Genomic DNA, 24,455 nt, shown 5'->3' on the forward strand with positions numbered 1-24,455 from the left:
TGTATTAAGTTGTGTAACATACAGTGAAACCTCATCATCTGGGGACACTTAAATCTAGATAGGACAAAGTACCAGAAGATGTATTGCAGGGTGGCATCCTGAACCGGCAGTGTGATGGACTGGATGAGCTAGTTGGATTTTTTCCATAAATGATTCTATGAGCAGGAAACAAATACAGCTATTTCACTAGGGGTTGTGACCTCACCAGTTTCTCAGAAGCTAAACAGATTCAGGCCTGGTAAGAATTTGGATGGGAGATTTCTGAAGAAACACCTAACGTAGTTGCTGAGCTATATGGCTTGGATGGTTCAGTTCCAACCTATCAAGTGCCTCTGACTTTCAGAACAGAAGCCAAAGGTGCAAGTCAACACCATAAGCAATAAAATATACGGTACTCTGCCCTGGTACCAAAATGTTAATGACGTATTATAAAATAACAACAGTAATTTATAGATATACTAGACAAAGGGTAAGGCAGTGAATAATCAAGCCTGATGTATTTTGTTCAGTTCAGGAAAGCTAACAAGCTGACATGTGCCCTTTAGCTCTGGTTTACCTTTCTTTTATTATTCACAGACAAAAACAAACAAACTTTGCAACCCTAACTTCAAGTTAACAAAGTGGAACAGAACTCACCCAAACTGCAGTATAACAACACAGCAGTTTAAAATTTCCAAGATTTTTGAAAATAGGAACTTAAAGTTAGGTTCTTAAGTCCATATTTAGGCACTGAAAATTAGGCCTGATATTCAAAATTGCTGAGTACCTAGATGTTCTCCCCTTGTCTCTAATGAGAAATGCTTGTTGTTGAGTGTGACAGTTTGGGATATGGCTATATCAGATTGTGAAGTCTGTTTTGGGCCAGTGTTAAAATACTCGCACTATAGCGATATTAGCTCAAACTTGCCTATTATGCTGTATTTCAAACAGCTACCCTTACAGCGGCATAAAACTGGTGTGAGATCAGACTCAAGCATTATATGCATTTATGTGTCATCTTTAACTGTTATCACTGCTTTTTCACACAACCCCAGAAACCCAGCACTCCTGGGGGGACAAATCCTACTTGCCTTATTCAGATGAGCAGTACCACTGACTTCAGGGCATGAGTGAGGTAAGTAAGAACTGGATCTCCAGCAATTATCACTTAGTTAGATCATTAATTTTATCCACTAGTTGTTTTTGTAAAACCACTGGGTGTCAGACTACACTTGTACTAACAATTGCTGTGCCCTGCAGTTTCAAACCAGCTGTTGGAGTCTAAGATATAGACCCTGGCGTGAGATTTTGGGGTACACTGCAAGTGAAGGTGTGGTTGTAGCACAGGTAGGCACCTCCATGCTAGCTTTAATTTAGCTAGCCCAGGTAATGGTAACAGTGTAAATGTGACTGCACAGGCTTTGGCATGGGCTAACAACCAGAGCACTTATGCAGGATTCCCAGTGGGTTTGTAGGCTAGTTGCTAACCTGTGCTGAAGCCTGTGACACCACATCTACACTGTGTTTCCAGCACTAGCTAGATTAAAGGTACCATTAGTAGGGTTACCATATTTCAGCAAGCAAAAAAGAGGACGGGAGGAGCCCCACCCTAGCCCCGCCCCTGCCCCTCCCACTTCCCGCCCCCCCAGAACCCCCAACCCTCCCCCCATTCCTTGTCCCCTGACTGCCCCCTCCTGGGACCCCTGCCCCTAACTGCCCCCCAGGACTCCACCCCCTATCTAAGCCTCCCTGCCTCTTGTCCCCTGACTGTCCCAACCCTTATCCACACCCCCACCCCCAGACAGACCCCTGGGACTCCCACACCCCATCCAACCACTCCCCACCCCCTGACAGCCCCCCCCAGAACTCCCAACCCATCTAAACCCCTCTGCTCCCTGTCCCCTGACTGCTCCGATCCCTCTCCCCACTCCTGCCCCCTGACAGCTCCCCCCCAGAACTCCCAACCCCCCCCCCTCCTTGTCCCCTGACTGCCCCCTCCTGGGACCCCTGCTCCTAACTGCCCTCCAGAACCCCACCCCCTACCTAAGCCTCCCTGTTCCTTATCCCCTAACTGCCCCTTCCTAAGACCCCCCCCAACTGCCCCCCAGGACCCTACCCCCTACCTGTACCCTGACTGCCCAAAACTTTCTCCACTCCCCCCCAAAAAGCCCCCCCTGAACTCCCGACCCCCCCCCCCGTTTCTTGACTGCTCCCTCCAGAACCTCCCTGCCTCTTCTCCTGCCCCCTGGCCCCCTTACCCTGCTGCTCAGAACAGGGTGTTGGGCTCTGTGCGAGCCGGACACGTGGCTGAGCTCCCCAGCACAACAAAACCCGGTCCCTGGCCCTGCACAGTGCTGCCGGAGCCGGGCTGCCGGGGAGGAGGGGCTGCCGGCTCAGAACGCAGGGAGGGAGGAGGAGCTCCTCTACAGCTGCTCCGGAATCCAGCCCGTGACTTTCCTGCAGCCCTCCCAGTCGCTTGCTCTGCTCTGCCGGGGAGGGGGGAAATCCCGGACATTTTGAGTTATTTACAAATTCCCCCCCGACGCTATTTTTAGCACAAAAAGGAGGACATGTCCGGGTAAATCCGGACGAATGGTAACCCTAGCTAAAAGACAGCCTGAGCTTCAGTCTCTCTGAATAGAGAGTCTCACAAACATGGATAAGAGCAGGAAGACAGTAATTGAATATCTGGATAAGGCATTGGCTGATAGTAAAAAGGGAGCTCCTGAAGACCTGCTATTTTCCTATAAGGGGATTTTGTACCCTGCTGCTTTTTGCAACCCGAAAACTATCCAAGTTCTTGATTCTTTTGAAGCCAGGAGTGACGATGTGATCCTAGCGGCATACCCTAAAAATGGTGAATTTTGCTAGCTTGTTACAAAAAATAATGTGAAATGTTATACAGTAGTTATGAATGATTAGGCAGTATTTAATGCAATGATTATACATGGCTGCAGTTTATAGTAAATGCTGTTCATCATGAAGATACTGTATTAGGGATTGTTCAGATGAATGAGGTGAGAAGAATAATTTCGGCCATTAATGACTGTCTACTTTCTTCTCCCTTTGAATATTTACATTTTAAGTAACTATATGACCAGCATTTATCAGTTTAGAGAAAATGTTCCTTTGTGTCTCATTGTAGATCTGATTCAATGCAGATGACAAACCTTTACTAATATTTTGCATTGTGATGATGAATGAGCTGAGAAGAAAACAGCTTGACTGTCAATTTGACTGAGTTTGAAGAGCTGGTGATTTGAAAAACAATTCCTACACATATTAATTGGGCAAGTCTCAGATGGAAAAATTGGATCAAATTCAGCTGTCAGTTCTACTGCTCTAAATCTGCAAATACTCAATTGAAGCCAATGGAATGATTCCAAATTTACACAACTGAGATGTGAGAAAAAGCACAATGTGACTCACAGATATGAGGGTATCCAGATTTCAGATAACTGTGATCACAAGTGTTTCTGTCCATTTCCTCCAAATTGATTTCTTCTTTTTAGAAACCATTATTGTATATTTGGCTTTTGGTCAGGCTAGTGCTAATGGCTTACCCTGGATTGGCAAGTAGGAGCCTAGTCAGTGACAATGGTGGTGCCTGCATTTATCTGTGACATGAATTCACCCAGAGAACATGGTTTTTAATTTAGTGATTTATAACTAAATTGTTAGTCGTCAAGTAGTATGTGTTTCACAAACAGGACTATTCCTGTTTGTTGACAGATTATTTAGATCAATCATATGACACTTCTGTTCACTCATACAGCTTGTGTCATAAACAACAGCAACATACTCCTGTATCAAAGTAAGATTTCAGTTTAGTTAGCTACTATCCATGAATGTTAATGTTTTTTCTTCCACAGTAATTGATATCACACACAGGTATTTGAAACTAAATACATTCAACACTTGTTGTGACAATTTTCACTTCCGTAGTCTTTAAGCCAGTTTCTATCTTGTTTCAGGTACTAACTGGCTTGATCAAGTCTTAAATGACTTGGAAATTACAGCTGCAAAATACACAGAGGAGGAAATTAATGAGAGAATTAATATTACAAATGAATTATCTGTATTTCCACGTCTAGAATTTGGGGATCCAGAGAAATTTAAGGTCAGCATGGGATGATATTAGAAATGTTAATATGAACTGTTTGACATATCTAAGAATTGATAAAATGTAATGGCTGAATTTTACAGGCTATGGAGGACTCTTATCTCCCCCAAGATGTGATCAGGTCAGCACAATCAGGGTGCAGTGCATTTGGTTAGCCAGTCTATGACTATAAACCATGGAGGTTCAGACAAGGGGTGGAGAATTCATGAAAATGACCTCCCCACCACGGGGTTTCCTTAGATTCTGATCTGTCACGCTTTTTCTCCTTTGCCCTACTACTGTCCCCATAGAGCTGACTATGTGGAGAGGAGGGATTTGAGACCCTCCACCCCAAAACAGGCAATTAGTAATGGAACTAGGGGTTGAGGGAAGATTCTGTAACCCCTCTCCCTTTCATTTTCCATTGAGTCTCCCATTCTGGTTGCTAACAGCTCCTTTTGTAACTCTCAGTCAGCACCATGGTTGATTTTCAGCCTCACGGTTTCCCGGGATTTCACTCAGCTAGAGAGACCCCTCCCCTTATTTCAGAGCTGTTAGGGGAGGCAATGGGAGAGCACTCAGACTCTGCCTTCGGAGAAAAGGGTAGTAGGGAATAGTTCTATGGCTGCTGCTCATGAGAATCTTCCCTTTTCAATCTCTGCACTGCTCCGCAGATCTAGGTGAGCCATAATGCTGTGGAAGGGCTCCACACTCAAGGTAAGATCAAGATTTGGTATTGCATTCATCTATTGCAGGAAAAGGATATTAGATAACACTGAATGGTGTTAAGGCCATTGCTCCCTCTATTTTTTTCCATCCATGTGTGGAATGAATTTTGTTATGTGCATTATATCAAATGTGTGTATGTGTGCCACCAGTAGAAACAAAAATCCTAGAAATAATATATATCTTTAAAGAGTTACCATAGGGATAATTACTCCAGCCAGGATAGGTTAGGCATTTTAGAACTCACTACTCAAAGAATAAAATTTAAGCATAAGAGAGAAATAAAAATTATGAAATGCATAGACCAGTCAAAAACTCAAATAACAACACTTTGAAAGAGGTATCAAGAAGTAACAACACCAACAACAATAATACAAATATGTGTTGGGAGGTGAGTGTGAAAGACAGAGTGTATGTGTGAGACAGAGACACACACAGTGTGGGTGTGTGAGACAGAGACACACAGTTTATTTGTGTGTGAGAGAGACAGAGACACACACATAGCGTGTGTGTGAGTGAGAGAGAGATAGAGAGACATCCGCTTTGCCCCTTTAAGTACGCTGCCCTTTTAAGTAGATTAGTACTCACCAGTCTTTGAAGCCTGCTTGTTCAGACAGAGCAGCAGCAGCTGCCAGCAAGTTCCCTCTGTCCCACTTCTGAGCCCTGTTGTGCCCCCCTGCTCTGTGGATATGGGGTACAGGGGTGGGAAAGGGAGGGGGCTCCTGGGAGCAGCTGGCCAGGGGCTCCAAGGCAGAGGGCAGGAGCAGTGCAGCAGTGGGGTGGAGGGACACCTGAAGTGTACAGCACTTGGTAGACTGCTGAGCGGCCGAGCAGATTAGAGGGAACTTAGGGGCCATAGTATTGCAGCAAATTACTTCAAAAACAAGAGCAGACTGAGGCGGCAAACACAGCAGGGTGCTAACCCTGTGTGATGAAGTGGGAATGTTCTTAATGTTTTCTCTAAATACTGTGTGGTGCCTCAGTTTCCCCTATGCATTTCTTAAGTATCTAGGTGGTGGGATAAGGGTGTGCGATTGTTGCAGAGCCCTAGAGGGCTGGAGTGTGCAAGGGTCTGCACAGAGAATGGCCTACACCCTGTCTCCTGGAAACTGATAGCCTGGGCCCCTCCCCTGCAAAGGTGCCAACTGAAGGTGTTGGAGAACAAAGAGATCAGGTGACCTCCTGTCCCGGGAAAGAGACAAAGGGAGAGGATGGGCTGGAGAGTTTTAGTTTGGAGCTGGCTGGGAAAATGGAGGGGAGGCCAGACAGACTTCCTGGCCTCCCCTGGCTCCCCAAGATGGACCTGACTGAGGGGATACTGTTGTCTGTAGCTGCAAGACCTGTCTTGGACTGTGTTCCTGTCGTCTAAATAAACCTTCTGTTTTACTGGCTGGCTGAGAGTCATGGTGAATTGCAGGAAGCCAGAGGTGCAGGGCCTTGTTTCCCCCAACTCAGTGACACCCTGGGCCCATGCACAGCTCTCCCACAGAAGACAGCAGTAGTAATCTGCCCAAGAGTGAGGGCGGGGAGGGGTGTGAAGGGAACACTGATACTTTTGGGGACACATATGGTGAAACTGAGGGACCATATCAACTATCTGGTTGGACCTGCCCCTGGGACCCTTTCCTGGCTCCTACTGCTGGCAGCACGACTGGTCCATAAATCTGGTTGGAAGCCAGAACTGCAGCAGAGATATTTAAATCTATACTTCCTCTTGATCTGTGGCTTTTCTGAGGTGTCAATGGGCAAAAATGCCCAAACATTAGGGGCAAATGTGCAGATCAATGAGTAAATAAAAAGGGATAGTGGGAGTCTGAATGAATAACAATTACTGGACAAATATTATTTTCTACATCATAAGGAGGAGTTTCATTCACTGTCAAAGACAGAGACCAACAGGAGAGAGAACTGATTAATCCTAGATGAACAACCTCTAACACCAGTACAAAGCTCACGGAATCTGCAGCTGCTGAACAGCAGATTGATATGCCACGTACACTCCCTGTAGACAGAATTTGTGTGTCCAATTATTTTATCATTCCTGTAAGTAACTGATTTTATTGCCTGAGAAAGGGGTCATATTGATGACCTCAAAGGGCCCTCTATTTAGCCAAAAAGCTCTCATAACACAAGCAATGCAAAAAGCTTCATGCTGTCCTGTCAATGGATCTCAAACCCTGACCTAGAAGGCTCTGCTGTAGTAGTGGGGACATCATCCTGTCTCCAGGTCCATTAGATGCTCATTCAGATTATTCTGAATTGTTTTGAAAAATCCACTTCTTTCCCCCTTAGACTTTCCCATTTCCCATATTCCATCCTTCTCCACGTTTCCTTCTCTCATCCATCCAAAACACTCCCAACATCAGCTCACTAGTCTTCAAGTAATGCTCCTCCTCCCACTGCCACGTTCTCTCCTTTATTGGCAAGGGCTAACATGGGAAGTCCGTGACGGAGCTAGAAAGGGAAGAACCCAGGACTCCTGACTCCCAGTATCATGTGTTAAAATGAAATCCAAAGGGTGGTTATCAAACTGAAAAAAAAAGGTTTGGTTCAATATTTAGGTTGGCTTTTATTCTGTTTGAACTGGATTTCCCATCTCTAAGGACAATTAGGGTAGGTCTATACTTACCTCCGGGTCCAGAGGTAAGCAATTGATCTTCTGGGATCGATTTATCGCGTCTTGTCTAGACGTGATAAATCGATCCCGGAAGTGCTTGCCGTCGACGCCGGTATCGATGGGGGAGCCTGCCTGCCGCGTCTGGACCCGTGGTAAGTTCGAACTAAGGTATTTCGACTTCAGCTACGTTATTCACATAGTTGAAGTTGCGTATCTTAGTTCACACATAATAATACCATGCTCCTATATAGCTTTTTTAATTAGCAGATCTCAAAGCACTTTACAAAGGAGGTAAGTATCATTATCCCCATTTTACAGAAGGTGGAACTGAGGCACAGAATGGAGAAATGACTTGCGCACAAACACTCAGGTCTCCTGAGTACCAGTCTAGTGCTCTATCCATCTGCTTGGCCACAAAGCCACCCCTGAGATGTCAGTAAATGCACCCTTTCTGGGAGTCACTAGAGGATGCTATTGCAGAGAGGTTTGCTAGTTCTGTTTATCTGAACGTGTAAGAGTTAGGTTTTGGAGAACAGAAGTGTTTATTGTCAGCCGTTAGATAACACTGCTCTACAGCCAAAATGCTTCTGAAATAAATGTAGTCAAACTTTACTAATTCTGGGTCACTGAGAACGAAAATGATGCTTAAAATTGTTGATTGGCTCTAGTTTTCAAGATATGCTATTGGGTCAGTATATATGACCCTTGACTTGGGAATGGTGGAGGATAAGTGAGTTATAAAGGGAAGGGATCTCAATTTAAACCAGAAATGACTAAAATACATCTTTGACTGGATCTATGAATAAATCTATGACTGGGTTCGGACAGTACTGCTTTTTAGGCAAAACAATGAATGATGCAATCTGAAGCTGGTATTGCGTCATACATGATATGAATTGCATCATGTTATTCCTAGAAGTCATGGATGATGCAATCCTAAGGAAGCTTACATCACTCTGCTGAACAAATTGCCCTATATCAGCTCTAGAAATCATACAGTGTTGTGCTCTATTTGTCAGTGTTTGATTTTGCAAAGGGACACATTTCTGTTTAGCCAAAGTGAGCAGAGATGCCTCGTACTTGTGTGAACAGTGCAGATAACTTCTGCTATGTGTGTGGTGAAGTGACTTTTGCATCACAAAAGCGCAGTATAACCACTATGGTTAAGAAAGCCTATCACCTTTTATTTTGGCTGCAAAACTGGAGATCAGGACAAGAGGTGGGCCCCACACATGTGCTGCAACACTTGTGCAACAAATCTTCACCAGTGGTTGAACAGGAAAAGGAAATCTATGCCTTTTGCAGTGCTAATGATTTGGAGAGCGCCAATAGTTCATACCAGCAATTGTTACTTCAGCATGGTGCCTCCAGTTGGGAAAGGTGTGTCAAAGAAGAAAAAGTAGACTGTGCATTATCCAAACATTCCATCAGCTATACGCCCAGTACCCCACGGAGAAGGACTGCCGGTTCCTGATGCACCAGAATCACTCTCACTTGAGTCAGACAAGGAAGAGGAAGAGGATGAAACTTCTGGTCCTGAACCATCAATGTCACAGGACCCACATTTTCTCCCATCCTCCTCCTCTGAACCACACCTCATAACACAAGGTGAACTGAATGATCTTGTCAGGGATTTGGAACTACCCAAGAGTAAGGCAGAGCTGTTGGGCTCCAGACTACAGCAGTGGAATCTCCTGGTAGGTGATGTTAGGGTTTCCATGTTCCGTGACCATCAAAAGGATCTTGTCCCATTCTTCTTCATGGAAGGTGATCCTGTAGCCTGCAACAACATCGATGGTTTGATGGCAGCCCTCAACATCGTTCACGATCCAGATGAGTGGAGACTGTTCATTGATTCATCGAAGACGAGTCTTAAAGCTGTTTTACTGCATAATGGCAAAGTTTTGCCATCAATTCCAGTTGGTCATGCAGTCCATATGAAGGAAACCTATGACAACATGAAACAACTTTTGAGGTGCATAAACTATGACCAACATCAGTGGCAGCTTTGTGGCGATTTGAAGGTTGTTGCTCTCTTGCTTGGTCTGCAGACTGGATACACAAAGTACTGCTGTTTTCTCTGCGAATGGGATAGTCGTGCAAGAGATTCCCACTACATCAAGAAAGATTGGCCACTCCGACAGTCATTGGAGCCTGGGAGGAAAAGTGTTCAGCATCCACCACTTGTTGAATCAAGGAAGATTTTGTTACCACCCTTACACATCAAGCTGGGTCTGATGAAGAACTTTGTCAAGGCCATTGACAAAACACAAGCAGCTTTCAAGTACCTCCGTGGAAAATTTCCAAGGTTAAGTGAAGTGTCCTCAGATTCGTGAACTTTTTCGAGATGATGCATTTGACCATGCACTGCGTGGCAAGGAAAAGACGGCATGGAAAGCCTTCCAGTTAGTGGCAATAAATTTTCTCGGAAACAACAAGGCAGACAACTACAGGTTGTTGGTGGAAAACCTCCTCAAGGCATACCAAAGCCTTGGTTACAACATGTCACTAAAGATACATTTTTTGCACTCTCATCTAGAATTTTTTCCACCGAACTGCGGTGAGCGACGAGCACGGTGAGCGAGTTCAGCAGGACATTGCAACAATGGAGAAACGCTATCAGGGCAAATGGAGCCCATCAATCCTTGCAGACTATTGCTGGACAGTGACAAGAGATGCTCCATTTAATGAATACAAGAGACAAGCCAAGAAGCGCCGAGTAGACACTGAATAGGACTAAACTATGTTCATAATAGTTTTTTGCCTTCTGTTTCATAATAAATTTTATTTCTATAATCCTTTTGCTGATTTTTAAAGTGTTACATAAACAGGACAGGTGAAATATTATCATGTAAAGCAACCATAAACACATGAAAAGACCTAGGTTTACAATTTATGATTAAAACTCTATCTACACAATATACATAGACATAAAATGTAAATACTTAAATATCTTAGAAACATTAGCCAATCAGTTGTTTTAATTGTCATATTTGAATTCAGCACATCAAAATACATAATAAATAGCACATTTTATCTCTGAAGCAGACGACTTCTCAAAAATTGTAGACCAGTGTAATGAGTGTATCACTGGTTCTGCCTAGACTCAGCTGGACATCTCAAAAGAACAGGCCCCCTATTTCTAGTCAGGCAGGAAATACTGTTAGAACAGGGTCTTGCACAGTATACATGGCACCACATTCACTAGAGGGCATTAGAGGAACATTAATAATTGGGAGCCTGGTAGTTAAAGTTTGAAAGAAATGAGAGATTCAAGAAGAACATGGAAAAATTAATGCTAATTTGTATTAGATTTTGCTGTATATTAATGGTAGTGAAATAGTCACCCTCTGGATTGGCAGGAAAGAAATATTATTTCCTGCTAAGTCTAATTTTTTAAAACAAATAATTCTCAAAAAGATAACATTCTATTTAAGAGGCTATTTAATTCTATGTTTCTTTCCAATTTTATTTAAAGAGGATGAAGGAATTACCTTTCAGAAGAATCATAATAACACATCTCCCTCCTCAAGTCCTGCCGAAATCTATTTTCAAAAGCAAGGCCAAGGTGAGTCCTCATTTACAGTATCGTAGACAATACCCACTGTAATGGCATTTTCAGACCCGTTTGGATTTCCTCTATGTTATATGCAGTACCTTGTGTTTTCTATGATTCCATCTAGGTTTTATGGTTGTGAAGATAAGATTTCTGCATGTGAACTGATACAGTGTTATGTACTGGGACAGCAAACAGCTGAAAGAATAGCTTTAGATTGGGTAAACTGGCCCCATTCGTCTACATGGTGCATGAACACTGAAACCTAATGCTGACAATTTAAATGTTTACTGTTTCTCTGCTATCATTTCAGCAGAAATACCCTACTACTGAGCTTAGCCATTCCTTATTTTTCAAATAAGGTAAAATTAATTAAACTGATTCTACTGATGCTGTGATTGTTAAACAAATATAAACTTTTTCTTAATTATTATTAATTATTTGTATTACCATAGCGCCAAGAGCCCTAGTAATAGACCAGGATCTCATTGTGCTAGGAAAAGTACAAACTTTTTTGTATCAACTTTTAAGCTTTAAACAAATAATTTATTTACTTATTTTTTTAGATACTGCTGCTGGTTCGAAATCTAAAAGACACCGCTGTATCTTACTTCCATTTTTACAACAATACACCTACACGTCCCTCCTTCGGCTCATGGGATGAGTATTTTACAGCTTTTATGCATGGAAAATGTACACGCTGTTTTTCTGTTTTTTAGCTATTCTGATTAATTAATGGATTGGCAAAACTGGGCACTGGGATTCAGGAAGACGTAGGGCAGATTCTCATCTCAGTTTTAATGTTATAATTCAGGAAGAACTTCATGGTCTTAGTTAGAGTTATTCTAGATTTATAAATGATGTAACTGAAATCAGCCTGTGACCCCTGAAATCAAGAGAATTCATTCGCTGACACGGACTCCCTCTGTGATCTTGTGTAAGTCATGTAAGCTCTTACGGCCTGACTACCATTACCCTGAATTTTATATAGTCTGAAACACAGATTTAGGAAATTAAATATGAGTTATATTACCTACTATGCTAATACAGTACTTATTAAAATAGTGTGACAGGGTAAGGCCAGATGGCTATAGGAAAGTAATGAGAAACAGGTATGTTAGCCCCAGGCTAAACAAATCCCTGTTACCATGGTAACTAAATGGCAGTTGCTCCAGGTTAATCAAGACACCTGAGACCAATTAAGATCTTTCCAGAAGGCAGGGAGGACACTTGGCATGATCGAGAGGCATGCTTAGTCACCCTGGAGACCCTTCCCCAGGAGGATAACGTACATGAGCAAGTGAGGATATCACCGAACTTGATGCCGATCCAAAAGATTGAGGCAACTGATGTGATTAATCGCAACCAAGATGTGTTCTCTACAAAACCAGGGTAGACAACTGAGACATATCACCATATCTGCATGATCCGTGGAGCCAAGGTAACATTGAGACCCTACCGTATCCCAGCAGCCAAAAGAGAAGAAATCAAGGCCAAAGTAAAGAAAATGTTAGAATTAGGGGTTATTGAAGAATCGTACAGTCACTGGTCCAGTCCAATCATTCTAGTGCCTAAATCTGATGGTACCACGAGATTCTGTAATGACTTTTGCCAACTGAATGAAATATCCCAATTCAATGCATACCCCATACCACGCATGGACGAACTGGTTGATCGACTGGGTAGTGCCCAATTCTTGACTACACTAGATCTGACAAAAGGGTATTGGCAGATTCCACTGACTAAAGAAGCTAGAGATAAGACAGCGTTCTCCACCCCGGACGGGCTATTCCAGTACACCGTCCTCTCTTTCGGGTTACATGAGAACCCGACCACATTCCAGCACCTCATGGATAAGCTGCTGCGCCCCCCATACTAGTTATGCAGCTGTGTACCTAGATGATGTAGTCATCCATATGCCAGTCTGGGGAACCCACTTGGAGAAAGTTGAGGCAGTACTGCGCACCATAAGGCGGGCTGGCCTCACCGCTAATCCTGCTAAATGCGCCATAGGGCTAGCAGATATATTGTAGGAAGGGGCATAGTGAAGCCCCAAACGAATAAGCTAGAGGCGATTCAAAGCTGGCCCCGGCTGGCCTGAAAGAAGCAGGCCCGTGCGTTCCTAGGCATGGTAGACGTTTTATTCCCCACTTCACCACTAGGGCAAGTCCCCTAACGGAACTGGTGAAGGCCCAAGGTCCAGACATGGTGAAGTGGACTGATGCAGCAGAGGGGGCATTCATAGACCTTTGGACGGCCCTCTGTAATGACCCCATACTCATAGCCCTGGATTTTAACAAGGAATTTATTTTACAAACACATGCTTCTGAGTTGGGGTTGGGGTTGGTTCAGTCAGAAATGGTTGGAGAAGAAGAACACCTGATCCTCTACCTAAGCAGAGAGCTGCTCCTAAGAGAACAGAAGTACGCAGTAGTCGAGAGAGAATGTCTTGCTGTCAAATGGGCTATGGGGACATTGTGTTATTACCTCTTAGGTCGGCAATTTACTCTTGTGGTGGACCATGTACCCCTCCAGTGGATGCAGCAGAATAAGGAAAAGAACGCAAGGGTCACCAGGTGGTTCTTATCCCTCCAACCGTTCCAGTTCAGCATACGGCACAGGGCTGGATGCCACCACAGCAATGCCTGGTGTCCCAAGTTGCCGAACTTTATGGTGTTGAGCAGAGGGGGAGGGGGGTTATGTGACGGGGCAAGGCCAGATGGCTATAGGAAAGCAGTGAGAAACAGGTATGTTAGCCCCAGGCTAAACAAATCCCTGTTACCATGGTAACCAAATGGCAGTTGCTCCAGGTTAATCAAGACACCTGAGGCCAATTAAGATCTTTCTGGAAGGCAGGGAGGACAGTAGGTTGATTGGGATATCTGAAGCCAATCAGGGGCTGGCTGAAACTAGTTAAAAGCCTCCCAGTTAGTCAGGTGGGGGTGCCTGTCAGGAGCTGTAGGAGGAAGTTGGGCTGTTGGAGAGGCTTAGGAGTACACACCATATCAGGCACAAGGAAGGAAGCCCTGAGGTAAGGGTGAAGTGGATCTTGAGGAAGTGGGGGGCTGCTGTGGGAAAGTAGCCCAGGGAATTGTACACATCCTGTTTCTAAAAAGTCAGCTACCATAGCTGATACTATTAGGGTCCCTGGGCTGGAGCCCGGAGTAGAGGGTGGGCCTGGGCCCCCCTAATTAATCACCCAGACTGGGAGACAACAGAGACGGTGCAAGGGAGGATAGCTTTTCCTCACCTCCCTTGCTGGCTTATGATGAAAATGGCTCAGTAGACTGTGACCCTTGCCTCTAGAGAGAAGGGCTATGTAGAAGATCACAGTGAGCCTCTGAGGCTAGCGAAATCTGCCAGGAAACGCGGGACCCACGGAGACAAGGACAGAGCTTTGTCACAATAGGTATAAGCATGCTGGCCTAGAAATCCAAACCCAATATTCCAACTCAAAACAACTTCCCCCTATACTTTTTTTCTGCTAATCTATGCATAAGCTGAATTCATTTAGTGGGTAGAAGGCTAAAATTCTTCCCACTGGTGCATAAAGAAGGGAATAGAGGTGAGCAAAATGTTTTCAACTAATTGCTTTTCGGGAGTCAAAAGTATTTGCTGACTTCAGGCTGAATTTGGTAAATAGTTTTGTTTGGAAATAAAATTTCTAAACAAAGGAAACATTTTGTTTCAATCATTCTGAATCATTTCATTTTGATTGTTTCAGTTTGAAATATTTTGTTAAACTTTTCTATTCAAAATCGCATTTCACTTTCAAATTTGGTCAGTTAAAGAAAAGACTACAAAAAGGGTGAAAAGAATCCAAAACGGCTGGATCAAAATGAATAACTCAAAATAAAATTTGTTTGGAGTCAAGTGAAACATTTTGGTTGATTTTAAACTATTTTTTTCTACTTCTTTGATTCAGCAAAAAAATAAATAAAAAATTAAACATTGTTTTTGGTTCAATTCAAGCCAGATTCTTTTTTGGATTTTTTGGTTCAGTGATAGGGAACAGTGCAAAGGAGAGCCTCCTTTCCGACCCAGCCAGCAGTCAGACAGGATGTCTCCATGGCAAACAGGAGTGCGCTGGAATGTTCAGCTGGCTGGAAAGTGGTTAAGAGGGTGTTTAGTCCTTTCCATATAGTACAGTGGTTCTTAACCTTTACTGCAGCCTGCACCCCTTTGGTTCTCAAAATATGTTCTCGCACCCCTTATCACCCTTCTCGCACCCCTTAAAACGTATAATGTTAATAAATACATAGATTTGATGAAACAAAGTAGTTGTACTTACATGCCTGTGCTTAATTTGTGTTTTCAATGATTTACCTTCTAAAAAAATCTGCCATGTCTCGCACCCCCAAAAAGGGCATCTCGCACCCCTACGGGGTGCGTGCACCCCAGGTTAAGAATTACTCACCTACCAGATGTGTGCTCTTCCATTAGTGGCCAGTACTAGCCGTCAGATGGAAGGAACACTTATTGTTCCTATTCAGAAGAGCAGTAGCAAAACGTGTTACTGTAGTCCTCACCTCAAAACCCTGTCTGACACCATGAAGTCATCCTAAGCCTATAAAAGGAGTCCACATTCCTTGTCTCAGTTCATCTTTACCTCATTATTACTGAATCATTCTGATTTTCTGGGGTTTTTTTCTCCAGTGTGTTGGGGCTCCTATTTTGATTATTTAGCTGAATGGAACAAGCACATGGATGATGAAAATGTTATGGCGATAACCTATGAAGAGCTGAAAGAGGTGAGGTTAATGCTGTTTAAAGGAATCTTTACTTCATACTGAAATAGTGCATAGCTAATGATAACAACACAGCTACTAAGCCCATGCAAGGCCTATACAATTCATTTTGTTTTTGACAGAAACCGACAAAACAGAAATTTTCATGAAAATTTAATCAAAAAGCCACATTTTATAAAAAAAAACTCATGTTTCAGTGGAAATTTTAAAATCAGCTCTACTTAATCCCTATGATGAAATAAATGGTATGCAAATGTCCTATAGTCCTAGTTCCAGACCTCTGTGTAGGGTGGAATTTCACCCTCTGTGACCACCAACGTGCCAAGAAACTTGAATCTAGGAACAAACAGACTTTGGAATGAATAAGGCCTACATCTAACAGTATCCACCTCATAGGGAAATGATTTCTAAGAGCCAACATCAGCCTTGCTGTAAGCAGGTGTAACGCCGTTATCTTTCCATGGATTTGCACCCACTTACACCAGGCCTTCATTTAGCCGTAAGATTTTTTTAATATATACTGTCAACATGAGCCAGTGGCTTAATATTCAAAAATACTGAACATCAACAGTTCCCACTGGTTTCACTGGGGGGTGGGTGCGCTGCATCTCTGAAACTCAGACCAATCATCTTCACAATAAAACCGGCCACGTTTTTCAGTCCTCACACAGTCAAAACTTTAATTGTCTTTAGTGGGAAATTTTGCCAAAATGGAGGACAATAAGATATGGCCATCTGTAACTAATGTGGACTTCTCCAAATCTCACACATGAGTGAGCTGGATGGGTTTGTATTCTACATATTGAATTAAAACCTAAATTGCAATAACATGAAGTGTGTGAAGCACTGACAAAATCCACAAAGCCGTCTAACAAGAATTTCCATTTCTAAATCAAGGCTGTCTTTAGCTTGCCTTCCTATTATGCCCAGCTACCACAAAGCATATGGAGAGTGACCATGGGGAAATGTTAACCACTTGTATAATAGGTTAAGTGGAAAAACCATGTTCAGTTTGCAGTCTGATTATGATCCCGATACCCAACCTTGCTAAAGTGAAATGAATTCACCTGAAATTTCACAGCTGTGATAAAGGGCAGATAAAGGGTAGATTTTTTCCTGGAAAGGTTGCTGCAAATTGGACAAGGTGTTTGGGAGATTATTTAAACAATAAAATAAAAACAGGGTGATCTAATTTCTTCAGTGCCTGCAGTGTGGTACCTTGGCCCCACACTAAATCTATTTAGAAAAATCTTAATACAATCTCTCTCTCTCTCTCTCTCTCTCTCTTTTTCTCTAAGAGATTGTCAGCTTTCCAACAGAAAATGCTGATTCTATGGACGCTACATGTAGATTGCTTTAACACTTTACATGGAAACCAGGCAGGCCAACCTACTGGCCACCCTGCCTGCTTTCCTGCTAGCTCCCCCTCCTGTCCATCTCTCTATTCCTATGCTTCTTGGCAGCCTCAGTGGTGGAACTGGGGTTGTCCCAAGCTTTCAGGCTCCTTGTTCCTCAGCAGCCAGGCTCCTTGGCAGCCCATCTGGTGAGCAGTTGCAGAGCTGGGCTTCCAGGCTCACCAGTTCCCTAACTACCAGCAGTGGCGGATTAGCCACTGGGCCAATGGGGCCCATGTCCAGGGGCCCCGACTAATTGGAGGCCCTTGGAAAAATGGGTCCCTCAACCTGCTCTGCCTGCGTGGTGCTCCTGCTCGGGAGTGGAATGTGGGTGTGGGGGCTTGCCCTATCCTGGCAGGAGAACCGGGTGGGCAGACCAGGCTGGGGTACCAGTGCAGGAGTGCCAGGCAGGGTGGGGCAAGCCCCCATACCCCAACCCCATTTCCCCAGCAGGACTGCTGGGAGGGAAGTGGGAGGTCTGCAGGTGGAAGGGATGGGGAGGGGATCCCACTTGCTGTGGCCCAGGACCCCACAAAACCATAATTGCCTCTGGCCAGGAGTCTGGGTGGCTGGCTTCCAGGGATGCCTGCTTCATGAATAGACTGGTGGGCTCCTAGGCTCCCTGAGCAGCTGACTCCCTAGCTCCCTGGGCTACTGCGCTCCTTGGCTGCCTGCCAGATAGGTGATCTGCTGGATATCCCAGAAATCATATTTCATTTTGGAAACACCACAACCTTTCCACAATAGGAACATTTCAGCATGTCCGAAACAAAATATTGCAGAAGTTCAATTTTTGGCCTTTCATCCTCATTTTTGATTAAAAGTCCTGCAAATTCAATTTTTTTCGTGGGATGGAAATTCTGTTTCCTGGTTTGTCCTGAGGGGCTGAAATATTTTATTATCTTATTTTATTCTCCTAGTTTTCCTCTTATTATTTTTAGGTCCACTATTGTCAAATCCCCCTAGAACAGCTCTTTCTGCTCACTATTGTATCTGTCAAAATGCACCGTCACTTGGTGTGTGAAGAGTACAGAATTCCTTATTCAGGCATGTCCTTATTTGCACATTTCTTAGCAATGCCTTTTGCTTCAGCACACCTGAAGCGTATGAAAACTAACAGGTATAAATTTTCTGGACTCAATTATGTGCTCAAAAGCTCTAGGTATTATTCTTACTCACTTGTATGCACAGCCACATATAAAAAGTATAGAGCCCACTCTTCATTTAGACAAAGTATCCTACTTCCATGAGTAAGGAGTTCAGGACAAGGCCCGCTGTACAGAACCTGCCTGGAAGTTACACCTCTTAGATTTCCTCAGTGATGCAAAAGGAAGTAGTTGCAGATTTTTCACAGTAATTCTGCTCTGTGAAAGTACAAACCCTGCAGAGATACTCTTATAATCACTCCACAGGTGATATCCAAATGGAATATTATTTCAATAATATTCATTCTTATCTTCCTTTTTTTCAGAATCAGACTTTAGGACTGAAAAAAATAGCTGACTTCTTTGGGTTCTCCCTGAGTGAGGAAGAGATTCAGACTGTTGCAGAGAAGAGCAGCTTCAAAGCTATGAAAGAGAAATCCTCCAAAACTCATGGAGCATTTGGGAAAATTCTCTTCCGTAAAGGTACATATCTGAAAACTCCCTATAAATGATCATCAGTCTCTTGCAGTGAAGTCATTGGCACAGCACCTCTAGCTGGCTGGGTGAACTGCAGGCGCAGGTTGTGATGAGGTCTTGGCTGCAGCATCCCATCTTTTAGGGCTGTTGTAAAAGCCTGGCCCTCTGTGACATCACAGGCTTGGCAACTCTAGCTTGCTGGAGTGATGTGAAGGCACAGTCCTCTGCCAAGGTTAGTGGCTCAGGACATCTGTCTTGCTGGGATAGTATCCAGGAACCTTTTATTGCTGGGCGGATGGCCAGAGAAAGACCTCTCTGATTTCACTAGAGTAGCAATGATAACCCTCACTGTGATGAGCATGTAACAGCCACCTCCAATCCCAGGCCAAAGACAAAATTCAGAATGCATCCAACTATAGGTGTTCAGCCAGACTGTCCCTGGGCTAGTTCTATGTCTGTTATTGGTGGCTGTGGAAACTTGAGCTAACGTACAAGCGCCACAATCAGCGCAGAAGTTGAAATCACCTAATACAATTGCTGCAGCAGTGACTCTGGCACTGCCACTGGTTAGCTCAGGAAGTACTCCAAGATACAGTGGAGTTACCTGTAGCTCACATTAGCATGGGGCTCTATTATCTTTCATTGGGATTTCACTGAATCCCGTCCATTGGTGGGGAGACTACGTCTGTCTCTCCCTCAGCCTCATCACTGGCCCACCTCTCCTGATGTGTGGATCAGATAGGCTCTAGAGAAAGGGGAAGATGATGTGAAGACGGTTCACCCCACCTTCCACAGAGAATACATCAGATTCGTGTGTGGAAGTTCCCCTCTGTGGGTTATGAATCATGGGGCCTTATCAGGCCCTGAGTTAGGATCTCTGGCTGCCACAGGCTGAGGCTGGCACAGAAGAACAGAGCTGCTAATGGTGGAGTGTGCATGGAGAATCTGATGTCTTCCCCTACATTTATTTAAGAATAAGCACCACATCTAACAAGACACATGCTTAGTTTGAAGTTTGAATACCATCTTATCACAAAAAAAAAGCTACAGACTTGGGGCCAAATCAGATCTGGTGTAATGACTATTGAATATAACAAAATCAATGTTTCTGGGGCCAGTTATTTCTGAGATAGGGTATGACCAAATCAATCAAATATACCAAGAACTTTACCTGTATTTTTAAAAAATCCTACATCTTAGAAATGTCTTCTCCAATTCACCTCATAGATTGCTGAAAGAATTCTCCTGTAGTCACAAACTTTAGATGTAGAGTCGCAAGAAGAAAGGATCAATTCTTAGGGATATAGATGGGGGAATGAAGGTTGTGATGTGCAAAAATCAGCCTTGCAATGGAAAGCTAGTTACAACTTCATCCAAGGAGTGATGATCCTTTCTCTCTAACAAATGATTATATATACATTTTTTTTCATGTTTGCAGGAATTATTGGTGATTGGAAGGACCATTTTTCTGAAGCTCAGAATAAAGAAATGGACAGAAAATTTGAAGAGTGTTTAGCCGGAACTAAACTGGGAGAAAAGATGAAATATGGGTTGTATTGCAAGGCCTAAAGAGCAAAACCTAATGTATCTGTTTTCCTTAGTATGATCTGTTCACTTGTTTTTGTACACTGGAAAAATCATCTAAATTTCTGTGTATCCAAGTGTAAATCATTATGTTCTAGTCCTTAATACCAGTAATTTATGACAGATGTGTGCTTTAAATGTGATACCTCACCATGCTTAATAGATCTTTTAAGTATGCATATGCCCATTGTATGACACTGCCTTAGAAAGGAGCTGTAGACTTCAATATCATATACGCTATTCTGAGGCAGAATCAGCCAGAAGCACCATCTGTTATTTAACCATTCTATCAAAAACAATTTAATCGGAGAGCCAATTCTGCACTGAGAAATCCCATGAAGTTCCTGGGGGTTGCATTTGATGTAAGTCAGTGCAGAATTAGGCTTAGAGTGTCCACATGATCCAGGTGTCCGAAAGCGATAGAAATTCCATCAAAGATTAGTTTTTGCCATTAACATTAACAGTGACTTGAATCTGGCTATATTCTGGTGGAAGAGGCTGATTCCCTCCAGGCTAACTGTTATCCAAGCAGCTTTTCTGTTTCTGTTTTTCTGCTTGCATTCATTATTTGTATGTGTCCTCTTAAATCTTTCATTTGATAAGTGTATTAAATTGTTATTAATTGGTTTATCTTGTCTCAATCAGAGGGGGTTTGTCGAAAGCCTGGTTAGGGTTGCCAGTTTTGTTTGGACATATTCCTGGAGGTTTTATCACATGACACAATCTTTAATAGAAGATTAATCTTTAGTTACTGGAGACTCCAAGAAGTTCAGGACAAGCACACAAGTGAATTTAGCCAGTAATCTTCAAAATCTAATGAGGAGGAATAATGAAAGAATTGCATCCTTTGCATCTAGGATTAAATTGTTACATAGGTGCCTAATATATGAGGTCCAAGAAATTATCAATATTATAATTAAATAAGATTATTTTTCTGATACTGCTGTTTTGCTAGGTCTAGCTCCAGAAATATATATCAATTTTCTAGATACTAGTGCTTGTTCAACATCTTTTTACCAATGTCATGTCTCCACTTCCGTCTTATGAGATCTGGGATGAGTTCTTCTCAGCTTTCATGACTGGAAAAAGTACTGTTCCTTTTTCTACCTATGCCAATTATTCAATGTGTAGACTAAATTTGAAAATATGGATTTAGTAACCCAGATTCATTATGCTTTTTCATTTTATTTTATCAGAAAAATGACAGAGGTTAATAGAAGGATCTTCAAAATTTCAGACAATCTTCTTTAATAAGTGACTCATTTTGGGAACATGTATCATTTTTATAAAAATCACTGAGGACAAGGAGGACATAGTCTCACAGGAGCAATCTAGAGTTTATAAGGCTCTAGATTTAGGCTGAAGGCTAAAGATCTATGAACAGAGTGAACTGGAACTCCCCTCTCCCTTCACTGGTAGGTAAGGATTTTGAGGCAGACCTCTCCAAAGAATGTTGGGGGATACATTTTTATTATTATTGCCTTGTGTGACAGAGTGCTAGGTAGGAACCCATGAGTAACCACTCTGTTCACAGCAGCTGCAATCAGGCATAGCAGATTGGAGCTGACAAGGCAGACCTGTGCTTAATTAGTGGGTGGGGCAGGGCAGAAAAGCCAATTAAGCCATTAACCCAAACCCACAAATAGGCACAGGAAGGAAGAGGACAGGAGGAAGTGAGAAGGAGATTGCTCTACCCTGCTCGTAAAGGTGCTAGGTGTGTGGTGAAGGGAGGATAGGATTAAAATTCAGAATGATCTGGACAAACTGGAGAAATGGTCTGAAGTAAATAGGATGAAATTCAATAAGGACATCCTGGCTGGGATGATTTAGTTGGGAATTGGTCCTGCTTTGAGCAGGGGGTTGGACTAGATGACCTCCTGAGGTCTCTTCCAACCCTGATATCCTATGATTCAAAGTACTCTACTTCAGAAGGAACAATCAGTTGCACACATACAAAATGGGAAATGTCTGCCTAGGAAGGAGTACTGCGGAAAGGGGTCTGGGGGTCATAGTGGATCACAAGCTAAATATGAGTCAACAGTGTAACACTGTTGCAAAAAAAGCAAACATCATTCTGGGATGTATTAGCAGGAGTGTTGTAAACAAGACACGAAAAGTAATTCTTCTGCTCTCCTCTGAGCTGATACATCCTCAGCTGGAGTTCTGTGTCCAGTTCTGGGCGCCACATTTCAGGAAAGATGTGGACAAATTGGAGAAAGTCCAGAGGAGAAAAACAAAAATGATTAAAAGTCTAGAAAACATGGCTTTTGAGGGAAGATTGAAAAAACTGGGTTTGTTTAGTCTGGAGAAGAGAAGACTGAGGGAGGACATGATAGCAGTTTTCAAGTACATAAAAGGTTACAAGGAGGAGGGAGAATAATTGTTCTCATTTACCTCCGAAGATAGGACAAGAATCAATGGGATTAAATTGAAGCAATGGAGGTTTAGGCTGGACATTAGGAAAAACCCCTCCCATGTAGTTAATCATTGGAATAAATAACCTAGGGAGGTTATGGAATCTCTGTCATTGGAGGGTTTTAAGAGCAGCTTAGACAAACACCTGTCGGGGATGGTCTAGATAATACTTAGTCCTGCCATGAGTGCAGGGGACTGGACTGGAAGACCTTTCGGCATTCCTTCCAGTTCCATGATTCTATGATTCTTGTCCCTTCTCTTGGGAGGGCATACTACACTGCTGCTGCTGCTGTGAATACCAGTCTCACAGTCATCTGCTAAGGGGAATTCAGACAAGTATTTCCCCTTTATTTGCTCAATGCTGCCTCACAAAACTGTACTGCATAAAGTCCTAGTAACTACTTTATTTCCTTAAATGAGGTACATTTTCCTTTTTATGTGCTATACTGTATTAGTCAGTGAAGCTTAATGAGATGGACTCTATTATAGCAGTTTTACACTGGAGTAATTCCACTGACATCAGTAGAATTACACTGAAGTAACACTGAATCAGGCCTTGTGTTTAAAAATCATAGCAACACACTCCAGTTAGCGAAAGTGATCACAATGACTGATCTTTAGAAAAAAATAGAAATGCTAAATTCTTCATTTTCAAGGTTTTTGTACATATATTATTCATACTAACACAATAAATGTTGCTTCTTTGTAGGTGGTGTTAGCGACTGGAAGAACCTTTTTAATGAAGATCAGAACCAAGAAATGGACAAAATGTTTGAAGAACGCCTAGGAAGAACTAAGCTGGGAGCAAAGATAAAGTATGAGGTGTGCTGCAAAGCCTGAGGACAAAGAAAACATTGTTAAAGCAACAGTTCCCACAATTCTATCAGATCAGTTGCATTACATGCACTAGAAAAATAGATCAAGTGATCCAAACTTCTCTGAATGTTTGTAAATGATCACAACTCTCCAGCTCTCTTTACAGTGACAGCAGATTCTCAGCATGCTTAGACTGCATTCCTTCATGCAATGCTATTGTAATCAGTCAGACCCAGACTAATACTACAACACTGCTCCAGTACATAACACCTGGAAGAACCTCTCTCCCCCACTACTATCTTTCCCCCCTACTGTTGCCCCATCTCACCCAACTCCACCAGTCTTGCTAAAATATTTAACAGTATTTGGTATGTGGAGACATTTTCAAAAAATGTTTTAAATGAAGCATCTTCTTCACAAAGGGATTTCTACCAAAGACATGGACTGCTTCAACCCCAGCTCAAGTCAGTACAAATCTTTCCATAAGAAGACCCATAATAAGCATTGCTCAAATGGAAGGAGAGAGAGAGTAATTATTAAAATAAAGGAACACAATATTTTCTTCATGTTTTTCATCTTTTTGAAAATAGAGTTTAGTCTGGGTCTGAATGGCTTTGGGAAACTTGCCTGCAGATTTATGGGCAAATTCCCTGCTGGTGTAAATGGGGAAACTATTGGAGTCAGAGGCATTGTGCCCATTAATACCCACAAAGAATTTGGCTGTAAGTATCCAAACTACATTAGCTTGATTCTCCTCTTGGGTATATGGGTGTCAATCAGCAGCAGCTCCATTGAAATCAGGGAAGTTACACTAGTACAAAATTGGTGTCAGGGAGAGCAGAGTCAGGCCCTGTACAAATTTTCTTATGTGTCATTCTTAACTCTTGCTTTTGTTA

General features: G+C 42.8%; 1 protein-coding gene across 1 annotated transcript; it reads left to right on the plus strand.

The window, feature by feature from the left end:
• Positions 1-2,557: 2,557 nt before the first annotated feature.
• On the plus strand, positions 2,558-20,954 carry LOC101949310 (sulfotransferase 6B1-like). Its single transcript, XM_065588953.1, has 7 exons — positions 2,558-2,836; positions 3,954-4,099; positions 10,903-10,992; positions 11,547-11,673; positions 15,637-15,731; positions 18,594-18,750; positions 20,183-20,954. Exons 1-7 carry the CDS (start codon positions 2,635-2,637, stop codon positions 20,311-20,313), a joined length of 948 nt encoding a protein of 315 aa, XP_065445025.1. The 5' UTR covers positions 2,558-2,634; the 3' UTR covers positions 20,314-20,954.
• Positions 20,955-24,455: the final 3,501 nt, after the last annotated feature.

This window comes from Chrysemys picta, chromosome 3 (genome assembly GCF_011386835.1).
Source record: "Chrysemys picta bellii isolate R12L10 chromosome 3, ASM1138683v2, whole genome shotgun sequence".
NCBI classification, from domain to species: Eukaryota; Metazoa; Chordata; order Testudines; family Emydidae; genus Chrysemys; species Chrysemys picta.

Excerpts from the sequence above, each read along its gene's own strand:
- LOC101949310 (XM_065588953.1), top strand. The coding sequence starts at position 2,635 with ATGGATAAGAGCAGGAAGACAGTAATTGAATATCTGGATAAGGCATTG. Across the intron at positions 15,732-18,593 it reads CCTATGAAGAGCTGAAAGAG|AATCAGACTTTAGGACTGAA; the intron begins GTGAGGTTAATG and ends CCTTTTTTTCAG. Across the intron at positions 18,751-20,182 it reads GAAAATTCTCTTCCGTAAAG|GAATTATTGGTGATTGGAAG; the intron begins GTACATATCTGA and ends TCATGTTTGCAG.